Source organism: Coccinella septempunctata, chromosome 5 (assembly GCF_907165205.1).
Source record: "Coccinella septempunctata chromosome 5, icCocSept1.1, whole genome shotgun sequence".
NCBI lineage: Eukaryota > Metazoa > Arthropoda > Insecta > Coleoptera > Coccinellidae > Coccinella > Coccinella septempunctata.
The window spans coordinates 32,627,048-32,643,137 of record NC_058193.1 but is presented as its reverse complement, the minus strand read 5'-3'; the positions used below and the strand labels follow the sequence as shown (position 1 = coordinate 32,643,137).

The window sequence follows — 16,090 nt, the reverse complement described above, 5'->3', positions numbered from 1 at the left end:
CGTAGTCGTATAGAATGAGATGATCTTTGAACTCAAAATATCCAGGCAAATTATTGAAAATGGAAGTCGACAACGACCGAATATTGATATCATGGAATTTAAACTTACTTTCAAATGTGCTAGATTCTTGAAATCAAGCGGACTCAAGATGATGCATGAATTTTGTGGTTTAATGAAAAATTGTTAGGTATAACACGGTTTTCAGATAAAGTAAATATTAATTTTTGTGAAAAGTCAAAAATACAATATAACGGTTACAAAATGGTGGAAAAGTATTTTTGACATTGAAGAACTCAAGATGGCATACTTTCCGTCACTTTTGCCTTTATAAGAAGTAAGAATGATGAGTAGGATCCAGATCCACATGAACTGACGAAAAATTATGGTAACTTCAAATGTCGGACCATTACTGCAGATACTGATCTATATTGCAGAATTGATTAAATTCGCGTGAAAGATACCATCTGGTATACAGAATTATCCTCTGTGGCTTAATGTAATAAAAATTGCGTTAATTACACTGTTTTTCCATACAGTGAAAAATGTTCTATTCGAAAATCGTTCTTTAACATCACAGATATCAGATGTGGTCGATATTTTTCCAACACATTGAAATGAATTTGATTTTATTCATAGTTTTGCTGAATTTGTCCCACCAGACGTGGTGCAAGGTGTGTTGGTTTACAGTTCCTCGATACCATAAGTGGTGCTTATGTGAGTTAAGATTATTTTTTAATGGGAAACCTGCTAATTTTCTTTCAGACCCAAAAATCTTTCGAAATAATGCGATTCGAATCTTGTTCTAACTATAAAGAAAAAGATCTACCGATGCAGTTGACGAGAGGTAGAAGATTGGGACACAATTACAACAATCGTAGTCTGGAATTGACGATGGTGATCAAAGAGACCATTGGTGGAAGAATCGAGGTAATTGGAAGTGTGACAAGCATTCGAAATAATAATATAGTAAACTTTTTAAAAGGGCACCATAAACCTTTGGAAATGCGATTTGACAGGATCACAGAGTTCCTGTGAATACTATGTGAAAGACCTGAAAGTGAAGAAGATTTGCGAAAAAATACCGATGAAAGATCAGCTTTGGAGTCCCTTCACCCAGAATATATCACCACAGTTGGATTGTCCCATGAAACCAGTAAGATTTGTTGGATTTTTTCAAAGGGCAATTTTATTTTCACACTGCTATTCTAAAATTTCGAATTTTATTTTTGAGTTATTCTACATTTCAAAAATGCAGGAACAAGGAATATGGAATCACTACCTATATTGAAAATTTGTACCCCTGATCCAGTAAATATGCACTATCTTTGATCTAACATAATATATGGAGGTAGCCTTTTCAAAGAAACTTGAATATCATCGCTTCATAGCCTTCTTGAGCAAATTTTTTTATTGAGAGATTAGATTTTTGGAGTGTACGAAGTGTTTGTCTTGAAATATTAAATTTTCTTTTCAGGATACTTACCATGTGAACTGTCCATTCAGTAACGATATATTTAGGTTCATGCCAGTTCCAACAGGAATATGGAAAGCAAGAGGACTGTTATTCAGCGACAATAACACTGTACTGTGTATAGATTTCGATAGCAGAGTATTGGAAAGAAAAGTTTGACAAAAAGTTTCACTTGCCAGAACAATTTTGTATGTCTGTATCCAATAAATATTCAGATCTTCATCTGGAATGATGATGATACTTTTACTTGGTGCTTTTATTTTATTGTCACTTAGCAATTACCTACCGAGTAATCTTACCCAACCTATCCTAACATAGCCTCACCTGATCTGACATAGTTTTACGCATCCTAACCTGATCTAATTCAACCTATGAGGCTTTTCGGCATTTTCTCAGAAAATTTATTAAAACCGAAATATGATATGAACCTATATACAACACTTGTGTGTCCCTCAGCAGTTCTGTTCTGTGAAAGTTATCAGTTAATCGGAAATGCCATATTTAAATGCTATGGAGTCAAAGAACAGTTGAACAATAATCACCAATATTTGAAACAAAATCTCTTCTTCCTTTGAAGAATTGGAAAAAGAAGAATTTCGTGTTTCATATTCCAAAAGTATTCTCTGGTTCGACAGGCAATTTACTTCATCTGAACGTCAAAACCCCAACATCAATTTCGGCCTTTACCATCAAAAATTCGCAATAACATGAACCAGCGCCCATTTATCTCTACCCAACTGAACATCTTCGACGAAAACCGATGCGTTTTTTGTGAGTCGAGCTTCAAAATCGCTAAAATTCAATTCCCATCTCAAACGAGGAAACATTGCAGCTCCTAGTATGATAGCAGGACAGCCAGTTATGATATCGCAAGAGCAGAACAGAAAGATCTGCGACAGTTTGACAACCGCCATAGCATCGAATCAACCACGAAACACTTCTTGCTTCTGCGCATGTTCTCCTCCAGTGTACCCGAATCAGCAACAGATTTGGTCATGCCCACTGCAGGCACAAAAGCAAGGGATACCTGGTGGCGTGGCTTTCAATTTTTCTCAGCCGAATTATTGCTGTCCACCATCTTGGTAATACGCGGAACTTTCTCCAAACTTTTTACTTCTAATCCTCGACTTCTCAGTCTTCCTTCAGTTTACACCCCTCCACCACCACCATGTCCTCAGGTCGTAGATTGTCCTCACAAGACTCCTCAGTCAATTTGTGTCGATTTCGGAAAATTTGGGATGGAAGCTATGGCATTCCAACAGAAATGTAGGCAACAATGTCAAGGATTCACTTATGACAAACAAGTGGGGACCAGTGACCAGGTTATCTTTCCAAAATGTAAGGAAAAACTCATCCTACAAAGCATATAAGAATCGAATATTTAACAGACGATAAGAACCTGTTAAAATCAAACTAAAATTCCTGATAACTCAAGATGAAAGACTATATTTTTATTTCAGGCAATACTTGCTGCTGCGGCGTACAGTCCGTGACTTTAAATGCTGAACAAAAAGAAGAATTATTCAATAAAATCGACCAAAGCGACTCAAAATCCAAACTTAAAATTTGCGCATGCGATCCTGTGGAGAAAAAACGATGTTGCTGTTTTCCAAAGCCAGATCCGAACAAATTTGGAAGTGTAATACAAGATTGTACTTCATGTTCGACAAGGAATAATGATTAATTCATTTCTAGGCCAAGAATCTCGTGATAGGTGAGCGAAAGGAGAGGTCCTGTAAAGATTACGATATAGTCGAGCAAGCCACAAGAGAGGCAGATGCTGAGGCTTACCTATGTTGCAATTGCTTGGATAAATGGAAGAAAGAGAATGAAAACAGGAGACCTTCATGTTTGAGTGAGTAAACTCAGTCTTTCAATCATGAAAATCATAAATCCTTCACAAATACCTGATTGATATTTCAGAGAAAAGATGTGAGTGCTCTGACGAGGTAAAAACCGAGTATTTTTCAGACTCTGAGAGTTAAGTTGTGTCTTTTCAGAAGCAGAAAGAGAATAAAGATGTTTCATTTTGTTTCCGAGGAAGTACTCTGGAAATAACCGAAGAGAAGAAAGCCATCAGACCAAAAACGGAAGAACAACCCATCGTCCAGTCCAAAATCGAATTTAAACAACCATCGTGTTTATCCGATGAGGACAAATCCGAGATAGTGAAACAGATCAATGAGATGAAAAGAAAAAGAAAAGGTATAGTGAAAATGGCACAAGATTTCAGAATAACCGCAAAAGATTATCTAGAACAGTTAGACAAGGATATAGACCATTACAGAGAACTATATAAAACTACCAAAAACGAAAAGAAGGAAAACTTCATACAGAGATATCGATGTGAGCATTTATTTGACAATTCTGAATTAGAAACAGTAGAAGAAAGAGAAGAGGAAAAATCGAGAAAGTGGATACGAAATATTAGATCTGCAGCGAAAACCAAAAAGGAGGACAACGAAATACATCAGCAGAAAGAAAATATTCCTCCACAACTATTACGTGAAACTGGCGAGGAAAAAGTTATCAAGATAATTCCTGCAGACAACGAAGAAAATGAAACGGCAGCTCCAAAATCTGTTGAAGAAAATTCACCACTAACAACTGAGCCTAATATTGAATCTTCTGATCCTGAGAACCCAGAATCCAAGTTTTATGATGAGAGGATCGAATCAAACCATGATTCCAATAAAGAAGAGCAGCCCTCTTTGGATGCGAGCTCAAAGAATGTTGAAAACAATTCGAATTCAGAAAAAAGAGAGAGTAATTCAGAAGATTCGAATGTCAGTCAGATGAGACAAATAGAAAATGAAAAATCAGAAGAGATTGCTCCTCCCAAAATCGATAATATGAATAATCTTGAGTCAGATGAAGTGGCAACTCCTTCCATATTCTCTGAGAAGTCTAATTTGGAGCCTGGAACAAGTCAAGGTGGAAAAGCTGATATTCCTTCAGACGTTACTGATGATGATAATATCCAGAATCCCTCTGAAAAAACCAGTTCTGATCAGATACAAACAGAAGAGAAAATTACATCGATAGAAGTAACTTCTCCAGATTCAGAGCAAGCGGTGGTTGTTGAATCTTCTAAAATGAATAACGCGAGCCAAAACTCGACTGATAGAAACTCCCCCAAAGGTGAAACCATCACTGAAGGATCCAACATATATGAAGAGAAAAACCTGGAAGCTAAAGAAGAGCTGTTTGAAGCTACTTCAAAGTCTGAAAATCCTGAAACGATTATAATCAACGATGGAAAATCTGGAACCAATAAGTCTTCAGAAGATGCAAATAACGTAACCGAAAAACAATCTGGGAGAAAAACAAAAGTTTGTGGTGGAAGTTGCTCGAAATACAGAGAAAATAAAAATATTGATGAAGGCCATGAAGGGAATATTGTTGAAAGTAAACTGGATAATAAAGAAGAAAACGATGAATTTTCTAACCGAAATAAATCAAAGGTTAAGCAAAACTATAACGAAATAAGTGAAAACAAAGATGCTTCAACTTCGAAAATGAACGAAACAAAACAGCCTGTTGACCATGTTTCATTTTCAGCTCAACAATCTGGGTCTGACGAAATCATTGTGATTAACAAGGAAGAGAAATCAACTTCAGATCCCCAAAAGTCGGATGATGGAAAGAGAGGAAATTATTGTAGCGAAAACAGTGCTTGCAGAAAAATCATTCAGTATATGTACGATCAAGATGATGATGAACCTAACAGAAACAGATGTGACATCAGAGAAATCTACGAATTTTGCAACTGTTGCAAGTGTTATGAAGACGATGGTATATGTTACAAAGAAAGCAAGAATTTAGTTTTCAAACCCTGCAGTAGAGAAAGAAGCACCACGAATTCGGTTGGAAATGTTCTGTCGAATATTTATTCTAGTGCCCTTGAGAAAGCTGGAAATCTCCTCAGTTTCATAACCAGTTTTAGATCGCCATGTTCATCTGGTCAGCCTTTCTACGAAAACCCACATATCTTGACCAACAGACAGGGCTGCGGTGCTGGTTGCTATGCCAGACGTATAAGAAGACATATTGCCAGTTTGAACGTGCCAAGAAATGTCTGTCCTTGCAGGATGGATACTAATAGATTCTGTGGGAAGACGTGTTATGATTACGATAACAATAGGTGGTACTCCTGTTGCGAAGGCTTCAATGATGGGCAGAAAGTTGTTAAGATAACCTTCAAGGAAACTGCTGAAAGAAGAACTGTTCGTTTGGAGAACAACTGTAGAAATAGTAGATACCATGTGGTATACGAATGATAATATATTTTTGATGTTCGTTTTATTTTCTTGAGATTTCTTTACCTGGATTTGATTACGTACAATATTTGCGGAAATAATAGATTCGTTGTTGAGAAGGTCCTTCAAGGGTGTATCGATTTTCGTTGTACTAGACCAGTGGCCAGCTCGTTCTCCAGGCATGAATTGCATTGAGCTGTCTGGACAGGTATGTCAGACAAGCGATTAACAATCTGGAGCATCTTTCTTACGCTTCGTTGAACATTCGAACCAATTTGGGGCAAATTTTCATAAATTGTCATATCGAAAGTATTCCCCGAAGAGTGGAATGCTTGAAAACGATCTCTTAAGGGACCAAACAAGTACTAGACTTTCAATTTTCCCTTCAGTTGATCGAAGAATATATTTTTTCCAAGATTGAATGGGAAAAAGAGATTTCTTATGGAGATTACTACTAGTGTTTGAGTCCCATGACGAGCTGAAAATGAATATTTTCAAGCTGTTGTTGATTCCTAAATTTTTATTCCAGAAAGAGTACGGTTCTCCAATATAGTACTCTGCAGTGATGGCAGCAGTGCAGATACTAGTACGTCCAGTGAATAGTCTCCATTGAAAACACATAAAAAAAGAATTTTGAACTTAACCTTGGTGAGTGTAGGTACAATCTACACATTCAAAATCAAATTCTGTGGATGCACTTCATATTCGAATAATCTTTCAAATTCTAGTGATGACGTCTCTGTAAAATGCAAAATCACCAAAACGGAGAAATTCAATATACAGCAGAAAGTTTTCTGAAAGAGCTGCAACGATGTGAAAAAATCTTCAAGACTAGACCATGCCTAGATATTTTGGCTCCAATTGAGAATAGGAAATCCAGAGTAGATGATGTCAATGTAAGTACTTGTTTGAAGTTATTCGTGATCTTATTTGTCCTTGGATATTTTTTCAGTTCAAAAGGATATCCAATGGAATACTTAGGCAGGTGTCATTGATGGAAAAGATGGACCTTAAGCTCTCAGAGTTTGGGAAATGGATGAGAGAGGCTAAGGACTTGAATGATGATATGAACCTCAAATACGATATTTCGAAATAACTATCGTTCAGCGCCTCCAATACTTTTTATGTTGTTTAGTGGTACATACATTGAAAACAATAAAAATGAATTTCTTCTTTTTATTTGGTTTGGGTAGTAATACATACTTGAAGTCAAAAGACTTTGAAATAAAAATTTTCACAGATTTTATACCTACTAATGAAAAATGAGTGTGTATTTCGAAAAACTAACTTGGAATAATTTGGTACACCTGGGATTAGAGAAAAATCCGTAATAACTGTTACATTCAGACAACAATGAAAGATAACTGCCTTACTTCTATTTTAAAACTGTATTGGTGTCAAAAGGTGATGAAAAGTTGAATAGGAAAATAAGAGCCTTTTTATAACAATAAATAAATTGTTGTTGATTCGAATTTCGACTATACTGCATTCTATTTATTCTATTTACAAAAATGATCACTCCATAATTTCTCTTGTCTCATAGAGTGAACCTGATATATTTGCTTCTCTCCTTTTATACTTCGAAGTTATAAAAATGCTTCCGAAAGCCGTTGTACCAAATCCAATCCCTATTGCTATTTGACCAGCCAAAAATCCAAATCTCAAGAAAATATATTCTGACAGGAGCGTGTAAATTATTGAAAATAAATATATCGAAACACTGAAGATAGTAGTTCCTAATGCTTCTGGTAAGGGGTACAAAACTTCTGTCGTATACTCGAAGGCTGTCACTGCGAGGCTTCCACCAAAAAACCTATAAGACATACCTTATATTTATATGTACCATTCATTTTCCATTGGAAAAACAAAAATCGATAGATTCAGTTTCAAGATTTTTCAGTGAATTGAGCTGAATGGAGGGGAAGCTGAATATTTTCTGGCATGTTATTTAAACTTTAAATAATATTTTGTATACAACAGGTGAGTTATAAATGTTTAGTCATTGGAAGGTTAAACTTTATTCTCATGAATAAATATTCATTCAACTGACTTGTTGTATAAATAACTATTATTCAGATCATTAAGCTTTGTATCCTGAAGTAACTATCTATATTAGATATTGGTTGGTCTATCGATGTGTTATAAATTGAAAATGCAGATAACTGAATCACATATTGCAAAAGTACTCACCCTGCTATAAGAAAAAAGGCACACGATGCGCCTAAGCATCTTTTTTGTAGGAAGAAAGTGAAAATGAACCACGATAAACAATTCATGGTCATCAAAAATAGCGTTAATTTCCTAAAAAATAATAGGACCTGCAGTATTTCACACTTTAATTGAAAAATACGACAGTTTCAGCCAAGTAGGTTACTTACTTGAATTCATGAGTTTTGTCAAGTACAAATCCGAATATCATTGACCCAAAAACACCACCGGCTAAGATCGATCCCATCAAGAGAAGACCAATGATATTTCCAACGTTCTGGGAAAACATAACGAAGAATAAATTTTTTTATTTCGTTTTTGCGTTCATTTTAATACATCAAAAGATGAGTGAGAGAATAATTCGCTCACCGGGATGTAATGAAGAAACACTTCATTTATTGTAAAACCAATGGAATTCCACAAGCCCCATGCTGTACCAAAACAATAGAGGATCAACAAGAAATCCTTATTTTTGAAATATTTTCCCAGCATTTCTTTATCAACTGTTTTTGTCTCTTCCTCGTGTTTTGCTGCTTGTGAAAGGCTTGGTGGAAACTCAGGCTCTGATCTGAAAACTAATTGAGGTTTTGAAGTTAATGTTGGTCGCTTATTGTACTTTAAGATGAACCTGGCAATGAAATATTATTGGATTGACTTTTCTTGTATGATTCTTCGATTATCCTACGAGACATTTCAACAACCCTAGACTGTCCAAAAAAAGTTTCTTCTATCAGAGCCACATTATGAGCTTTCAAGTTATGAAATACGAGGATGAATTGATATCACTAGTTAGCCTAGACCAGTTCCATGCATAAAAAAATATTGCGTAACCATAGCAACGAACAATATCTCATTAGAAGTGTCAGTGTGAAGTTTGAGGTCAAAAAAGTAAACCAGAGTAACTTGCTTCAGTTTTTTAGGATTGCCATGGAGTAATCATGATTTATTTTTGGTTAAGGGTGGAACAATAACCGGAGATTACTATTCGACATTATTGACCACTCTACGGGAAAAAATTAAAGAGAAAAGACGCGGAAAGCTATCCAAAGGTGTTTTGTTTTTGCAGGACAACGCCCCTGCACACAAATCTCATGTTGCCATGCAAAAAATTCGTGATTTAAGGTTTGAATTACTAGAACACCCCCTGTACAATTTCAAGTAATAAAGACTATTTCTTTTATAAGCAGAACGTTTATTCTTCGAAGCTCTACAATTTTACTGCTCTAGACAAAATCTTGTGTACTCTCCTCTTTTTTTTTATTGTATCTATAGCAACTGAACCCTTGATACTACGATCTTGCATTAGAAAACGGAACATTCTCCCACCTTGCTATTTTATAAACTTTCATGAAATAGCAACATTCGTTTGAACAATTAAAAACTACAAATGACAAAGTTAACCCGAACATTTTTTGACTGTTTGACAACCTTTTCGAGTTCTGAATATTCGACTCAAAATGTTATCTGCTCTTTCTGATACCTGAGTTTCATGCTCTTTATCTTTGATATTGGATATTTCTGTTTCTTCCTCATACGAGTCTAATTCTAATGGAAAAATTCTTTGAACTGACCGAAGAATTTCTCCTGCACTTGTACGTAAACGTACCAATCTTACCGAACCATCCTTACCAGGAAATAATTCCGTAACACAAGCTAATGGCCAATCTCCTCTTTTGGAATTATCATTTCCAACCAATACAACCTCCCCAACTTTCAACTGTCTCACGGATTGTGTTTTGAAACGATGTTTCAATTGACCAAGATACTCAATTCGAAACCTTTTCCTCAGTTGTTCACCTAACTTTTGCCTGTATTTTGCACGTCTGGTCAATTTACTACACTCGACAACATCGCAATCGTTAACACCAATTTCCTTTATATCTTGAATGAACATAGCTGGAGTCAAAGGACATAAATCGTCAACAGAATCAGACAAAAAAGTTATAGGTCTACTATTAATTACTGCTTCACAATCACACAATACTGTAAACATTTCTTCGAAGTTCAAAGAAGCCTTTCCTAGAGTTCTACGTAATAAATTTTTCAATATACGAATCAACCTTTCCCAAAATCCACCCCACCAAGGAGCAGCTGGAGGATTAAACTTCCATATGATCCTCTCCAAAGAACAAAATTTTGTCACAATGGACCAATCCAAACTCTTGAACATATTATAAGCTCCTACAAAATTAGTCCCATTGTCAGAATAAATAATTTTTGGACGACCCCTTCTAGCAATAAAACGACGAAGAGATTGTATGAATATTTCGGTCGAAAGAGATGTTAACAATTCCAGGTGAATTGCTCGATATACGGCACAGGTGAAAACAGCAATCCAAGCTTTCCGGCCGTCTCTCAAATGGACAGGTCCAGTTAGATCAATTCCGATCACCTCAAAAACCGAAACATCCCTAACACGATCTTCAGGTAGTGCACTAGGTAGTGTTTCCAATCTTTTACTCATAAACCTTTTACATATCACACATTTGGAAATAACCGATCTCACCGTTTTACGTCCACCAATAATCCAATATTTTTCTCTCAGCCGACACAACAATCCTTGAACACCTACGTGGCAAGCTCTTTCATGTTCTTCGCGTATCAATCTCACTACTAAGGGATGCTTGGGAAGAACAATTGGATACCGAAAGTCAAAACTATCTTCAAGATTTACCAACTTAGTTCTTATTCTCAAAACACCCGATTCATCCTTAAAAGGAAACAAACTCTTTATAGCATCATTCAAAGTACTAAATGAATCATGCTGAATCAATCTAAAAATAACCAATTCTGCATCATTTATCTCTTCAACTGATAAAAATCCACAATGTTTATCGTTAGGGTACCTACAATTATGAAGGAATCTTCTAATCCACCCCAACATGTAGACTGTTTTGTGGAATACTGAAAAATATTTATAATACCAGTCATCAGTATTGCTATTAACAACGCAAGAAATGGTAAACTTTTTCTTCTCTCGTGCTACTAACTCCTCGTCATAGCAGAAACTATCTGTTGGCCAATAACTTGCTGAATACCTCAACCATTCAGGTCCCTCCCACCATGCAGAATCTAACAATTTTTTAGCTGTGCATCCTCTGGAAGGTAAATCAGCAGGATTCATAGACCCTGGAACAAATCTCCATTGTTCCTTTGAAGAAACTTTCAAAATTTCATCGACTCTGTTACGAACAAATATAGCCCACTGTTGGTCTTGTCTAATCCAACCTAATACTGTAGAAGAATCTGTCCAAAAATAATATTCAGCATCATGGAAAACATTCGATTCATATAAATTTCTAACTAGACGCGATCCAATCGTCGCCGCAATGAGTTCTAAACGCGGTATAGACATCTTTTTCAAAGGAGCAACTTTGGACTTAGCTTGAAGCAACTGAACAACAACGCCCGATTCCGTCTGAATTCGCAAGAAGGAAACAGCAGCATAAGAAGATTGAGATGCATCACAAAATATATGAATTTCTAGTTTCAACCATCTGCTATTCTTGTAAGCTGAAAAGTATCGAGGGATTCTTATTGAAGACAAATATGATATTCCTTCGAACCACTTCAGAAATTCACTCTTGATTGATCCATCCAACTCATCATCCCAACCAATTTTCTCTTTCCATGTGAGCTGTAACAACAATTTGGGGTAAACAGTTACGGGACAAGTAAAACCAATAGGGTCAAATACTCTATGTGCTATCGATAAAATAGTTCTTTTAGTTATTTTCTCAAACTTCAGATTGCCCCAGTTACTGGAATTTATGGCTAATGTATCTTCCTCTCTATCCCATAGTAAACCAAGTACATTAGTAATACTGTCGATTCTATCAGATGGGTAAAAAGAACTATTATGCTCCCACCCTCGCAAATCAAATTTAGCTTTACTCATTATATCTTTAGCTCTCGAAATGAAATTCAAAAGTTCCTCCTCACTATCTACACTGGTTACACAGTTATCAACGTAGAAACTATTCATGAGCTTTTCTATAACATAACATGAAAAGGAACACTTGTCTCTCAAAGAAATCTCCAATTCTTTCTGTAAATGGTATTGAATTACAGCACCTAAAAGAAATGGGCTACTTATTACTCCAAACACTACTCGACGATGCCTGAACACACATAAGTTACCATCAGGTTCCTTCCACAAAAATCTTAAATAATCCCGTTCAGACTCACTCAAACCTATCTGAAGGAATGCCTTTTTAATATCAGCAACAACACCGTATTTTCTAAATCTGAATCGGAATAAAATTGAAGGAATCTGCTCAATTAAATTCATGCCCTTTTCCAAACAACTATTCAAAGAAGGACTGTGTTTCTCATGCGCAGATGCATCAAAAACTGGTCGAACTGGAGTAGTACTATTCATCTTCAATACTGGCCTGTGAGGTAAATAATGACCACTAATACCAGTCTCCCCGTGGAAAACTTTTTCAATGATACCTTCAGACAACCAATCTTTGAACACATCTTCATACTTTGAGTAATACCCATCTTTCATCAGCTTACTAATTGTAAAATTGAGTCTACGAACAGCCAATTTGTAATTTGATGGAAGCGGTGGATGTCCTTCGATCCAAGGAAGATGAACAACATATCTACCATCAGATTCAACTGCTACAGTTTCTTTAAAATGCCTCAATGCTGCTTGCTCCATCTCTTCTCTAGATTTTGATTCAACTGGATCCCTAATGCCTAAAATATCCAAATCCCATAAATCCTTGATTTTCAAATCATCTACAAGCATTGAAGTACTATACATAACATTACCAGTTGAAGTTTGATCGAAATTTGAAACATTATTTTTTCCCATCAGAGTCCAACCCAAAAACGTTTCAATTGCTGTAATTCCTGAAGGTAACTGAATAATTTTACCTGTCAATAATTTACCAGCAACATCTGCCCCTATTAAAATTTCTACTTCGAGTGCCTCATCGTCCCTTATGATCACATCATTATTCAATAAATTTTCTACTAGAGAACTTTGACACACGGAACCGATTCTACCACAAATTCTCTCCTGGTCTAAAGTAAGGAAATTGCAAAAATATTTTCTATCCAAATCGCACAAAAATATTCGATATGAATTGTGACTGCTTTCACCTGTATTCAAACCCCCAAATAAACAGTGAATAATTGTTTCCTCACACTGAACTGGTAATCCTAATTCTTTCGCTGTACGTTTCAAGACATAAGATCTTTGAGAACCTGTATCAATTAAAACTCTGCCTCGGCGTTCAAACCCATTACTTCCTCTGAGAATAACTACGAGTGTTTGTAAAAAAACTCTCGTTGTTCGAGTGAGACTAGTCAATGAATTTTCCTTACAAGCACTAGACTCGTTCGTTGGAAGTTTTGAATTAACGTCTGTCATTGGACACATCACCAAGTAATGCCTTTTTCGACATTTTTCACATCTCATGTGAACTTTACATTTCTTGGCAGTATGACCACGTCTGAGACATATGAAACAGTATCCCTTTTTTAAAATGAGCTGTTTTTTATCAGAAAGAGAAATACCTTGTGAATTCGAACATTCAAAACTCTTATGCTCTGAACGTCCGCAAAAAATACAAGAAACAACTTCGTTATTTGTGGTCACGAGTTCAGAAGCTGTATATGGAGTTGCTTTGTTGTTTTCTGTCGTCATCATCTTCTTCTGTTCCTTCGCCCTGGCAGATCCTACTCCTGACTTCGCCATTGAAACTTTCTCTTCATTCTCAACTTCATTCCTTATAAAATCCATAAGTTTCTTCACTTTGTCTTGAGATTTCGCTGCCGCTGTATCTGCCGAATACGAACGCTGCCATATCCGCAAGAGCTCCTCAGGAAGACAGGATTCTACCAATGGAAATAACATGGCTGAACATTTATCTGATGTGATTCCCAGTGATTCAAGAGCTCTCAACTGACATTCCAACTTGTCATATAACATTGACAGGGACTTTGTGTTTGATGTTAGTAATCCTATCAAATCTCTTATATATAATTCAATAAGGAGTTCTTCTCTTCCGAACCGGGACTTCAGAGCCTCAATTGCCTTAGGATAATTCTCGAAGGTGGGTGGAAAACTCTCCACGACAGTTCTTGCTCTTGACTTAGGTATTGTCGATAGAATTAGGTACTGAAATTTCTCCTCATTGTCCATGGTGGGATCTTCATGTAGTTTCTTAAATAATCCCCAAAAATGCAGCCAATCTCGAATATCACCACCAAACTTTTTCAACTCTATCTGTGGAAGCTTAAATTTTCTTTGGAGCGTACCAACTTCGCCTTCTGAGGAAGATATTTCGCGAACCTTTTCTGTGGAAGATGAAAATCTTTCTTTTATAACATTGAATTTCAATGAATATTCTTCCACACTATCACAGTCTGTTTCAATATCGGTGTCACTCATATTTTCTTCTATCATGAAGTTAAACACCTCCTTGTCTAAGGTCCTGATCTCTTCATATTTACTCTCCAGAACTTGAAAAGCCGCTTTAACTTCATCACTATTAAAATTCCCATTGGAAATCCGGCTTTCAATATTATTGTAGATCTTTGTGAAAATTCTTCGGTGTACTGTTCTTGAATGTGTGTCTTGAATGTGTCCTGTCACGGTCGCCAAAAATGTACAATTTCAAGTAATAAAGACTATTTCTTTTATAAGCAGAACGTTTATTCTTCGAAGCTCTACAATTTTACTGCTCTAGACAAAATCTTGTGTACTCTCCTCTTTTTTTTTATTGTATCTATAGCAACTGAACCCTTGATACTACGATCTTGCATTAGAAAACGGAACACCCCCCTTATTCACCAGATTTAGCTCCATCCGACTATCATCCCTTTCCTCAGATGAAAAAAAGTTTAAAAGGTAGTAAATTTTCTTCCAACGAGGAGGTAATAAAAGCTGTGGAGGTCTGGTTTGCAGAGCAAGAAGAAACATTTTTTTGAGAGGTCTAGAGACGTTGCAGGTTCGCTTTAATAAATGTGTCCATTTAAGAGGAGAATATGTTGAGTAATAAAATATTTTGACATTGAAATTTTGTTTGGTTCTATAGTAGGCTAAGAATTTCTCAATATATCCTCGTACAGCCCATTTCTCTCCATAACTCAGGATTTCGTGGATTGTACTTCTTGATAATAAAATCTTAATAAATTACCATTTTGTACTCACATAATAAAACGATAATGAAAATGAGAACTGAAGCCACATTATCTAATGTGAACATTTTGAGGAAGCCAGCTGCAACTTGCTCGTTATTCAATGTATCTGGCACTAAATACGTTGGTAGGGCAGACCCAATAGCCATACCTGAAATTTTTACTGTATCTTAACTTTTCAAAAAAATTTGAAATCGCAGTCTATGGTTCAACAAAAGAGTCATAGATTTTATCACTTACTCCATTCGCAAAATCTTCAATCAAATAACATAAATTAAATTTTTTTACCTAATTGTAAGCCCACTATGCCAACACCGCAGGCTATCGAAACTTCCTTGGGTCCAAACCAAACACAAGCAACTTTGGGTGGTAAACCCATCATGAAGACCTGAGCTACCCCACATATACATTGGGAGATCAGGATAATGTAAAACCTATCTGGTGATAAGGCCAGGAACTTGAGGAGATTACCAGCGGCTGTCAGACCTGTACTCACTATGGAGACCACCTTCAAATCCTAGAATCGGGAAACTTAAATACACTGATGGTTTTTCTGCATACCATTTCATTTTACGTGCTGCTCTATAAATCGTCCAACAGGAATGGCGAAAACGATATAAGAGAACATAAATACTAGACCTGTGGCATCACAGGTTACGCTGCCAACATTATAGTACCTGAAAAATACATCGAGGTTAAGTATGGTCGTATAAAGTTATTAAATATAAGTTACCTCTCAGTTATATTGGCTATGATGGTAAATTGGAAGATGAGAAAAAAATTCACGCAACAATATGTCGCGAAAATTAGAAGGATGATCCATCTATAAGGATCTAGAGCAATTGTAGACTGATCTTTAGCTTTAAGAGGGGTGTTTTCAGATGAAAACATTATAGAAGAAGCTTGGAATAAATTTTGTTGAGACTAATACCTCTGCATCTCTCTCCTTGAATCAGTTGTGCCAAATAGGAGAGGTTATCAGGTATTGTGGTTT

The 16,090-nt window shown here is 36.1% G+C and overlaps 4 protein-coding genes across 5 annotated transcripts; 2 read left to right on the top strand and 2 right to left on the bottom strand.

Moving 5' to 3' along the window:
- Positions 1-383: 383 nt before the first annotated feature.
- On the top strand, positions 384-1,661 carry LOC123314270. The gene is made up of 4 exons (XM_044899437.1): positions 384-671; positions 763-927; positions 983-1,153; positions 1,475-1,661. The coding sequence occupies exons 1-4, from the start codon at positions 585-587 to the stop codon at positions 1,628-1,630; spliced, it is 579 nt and encodes a 192-aa protein (XP_044755372.1). The 5' UTR covers positions 384-584; the 3' UTR covers positions 1,631-1,661.
- A 444-nt stretch (positions 1,662-2,105) lies between these two features.
- Positions 2,106-5,776, top strand: LOC123314386 (uncharacterized protein PF11_0213-like). The gene is made up of 7 exons (XM_044899654.1): positions 2,106-2,242; positions 2,304-2,553; positions 2,607-2,809; positions 2,932-3,110; positions 3,167-3,326; positions 3,395-3,420; positions 3,472-5,776. Exons 1-7 carry the CDS (start codon positions 2,179-2,181, stop codon positions 5,749-5,751), a joined length of 3,162 nt encoding a protein of 1,053 aa, XP_044755589.1. The 5' UTR covers positions 2,106-2,178; the 3' UTR covers positions 5,752-5,776.
- Positions 5,777-7,209: 1,433 nt separating this feature from the next.
- LOC123314291 (feline leukemia virus subgroup C receptor-related protein 1-like) lies at positions 7,210-16,061 on the bottom strand. The gene is made up of 8 exons (XM_044899465.1): positions 15,830-16,061; positions 15,671-15,773; positions 15,385-15,613; positions 15,110-15,247; positions 8,308-8,513; positions 8,109-8,215; positions 7,921-8,031; positions 7,210-7,543 (listed from the first exon to the last, which is right to left on the bottom strand). The coding sequence occupies exons 1-8, from the start codon at positions 15,985-15,987 to the stop codon at positions 7,246-7,248; spliced, it is 1,350 nt and encodes a 449-aa protein (XP_044755400.1). The 5' UTR covers positions 15,988-16,061; the 3' UTR covers positions 7,210-7,245.
- LOC123314290 lies at positions 9,139-14,104 on the bottom strand. 2 transcript variants are annotated; one of them, XM_044899463.1, is made up of 2 exons: positions 13,471-14,104; positions 9,139-11,067 (listed from the first exon to the last, which is right to left on the bottom strand). In XM_044899463.1, the coding sequence occupies exons 1-2, from the start codon at positions 14,096-14,098 to the stop codon at positions 9,335-9,337; spliced, it is 2,361 nt and encodes a 786-aa protein (XP_044755398.1). In that variant the 5' UTR covers positions 14,099-14,104; the 3' UTR covers positions 9,139-9,334. The 2 variants fall into 2 exon arrangements, with proteins under 2 accessions (XP_044755398.1, XP_044755399.1); XM_044899464.1 differs by lacking the exon at positions 9,139-11,067 and adding an exon at positions 11,469-11,575.
- Positions 16,062-16,090: the final 29 nt, after the last annotated feature.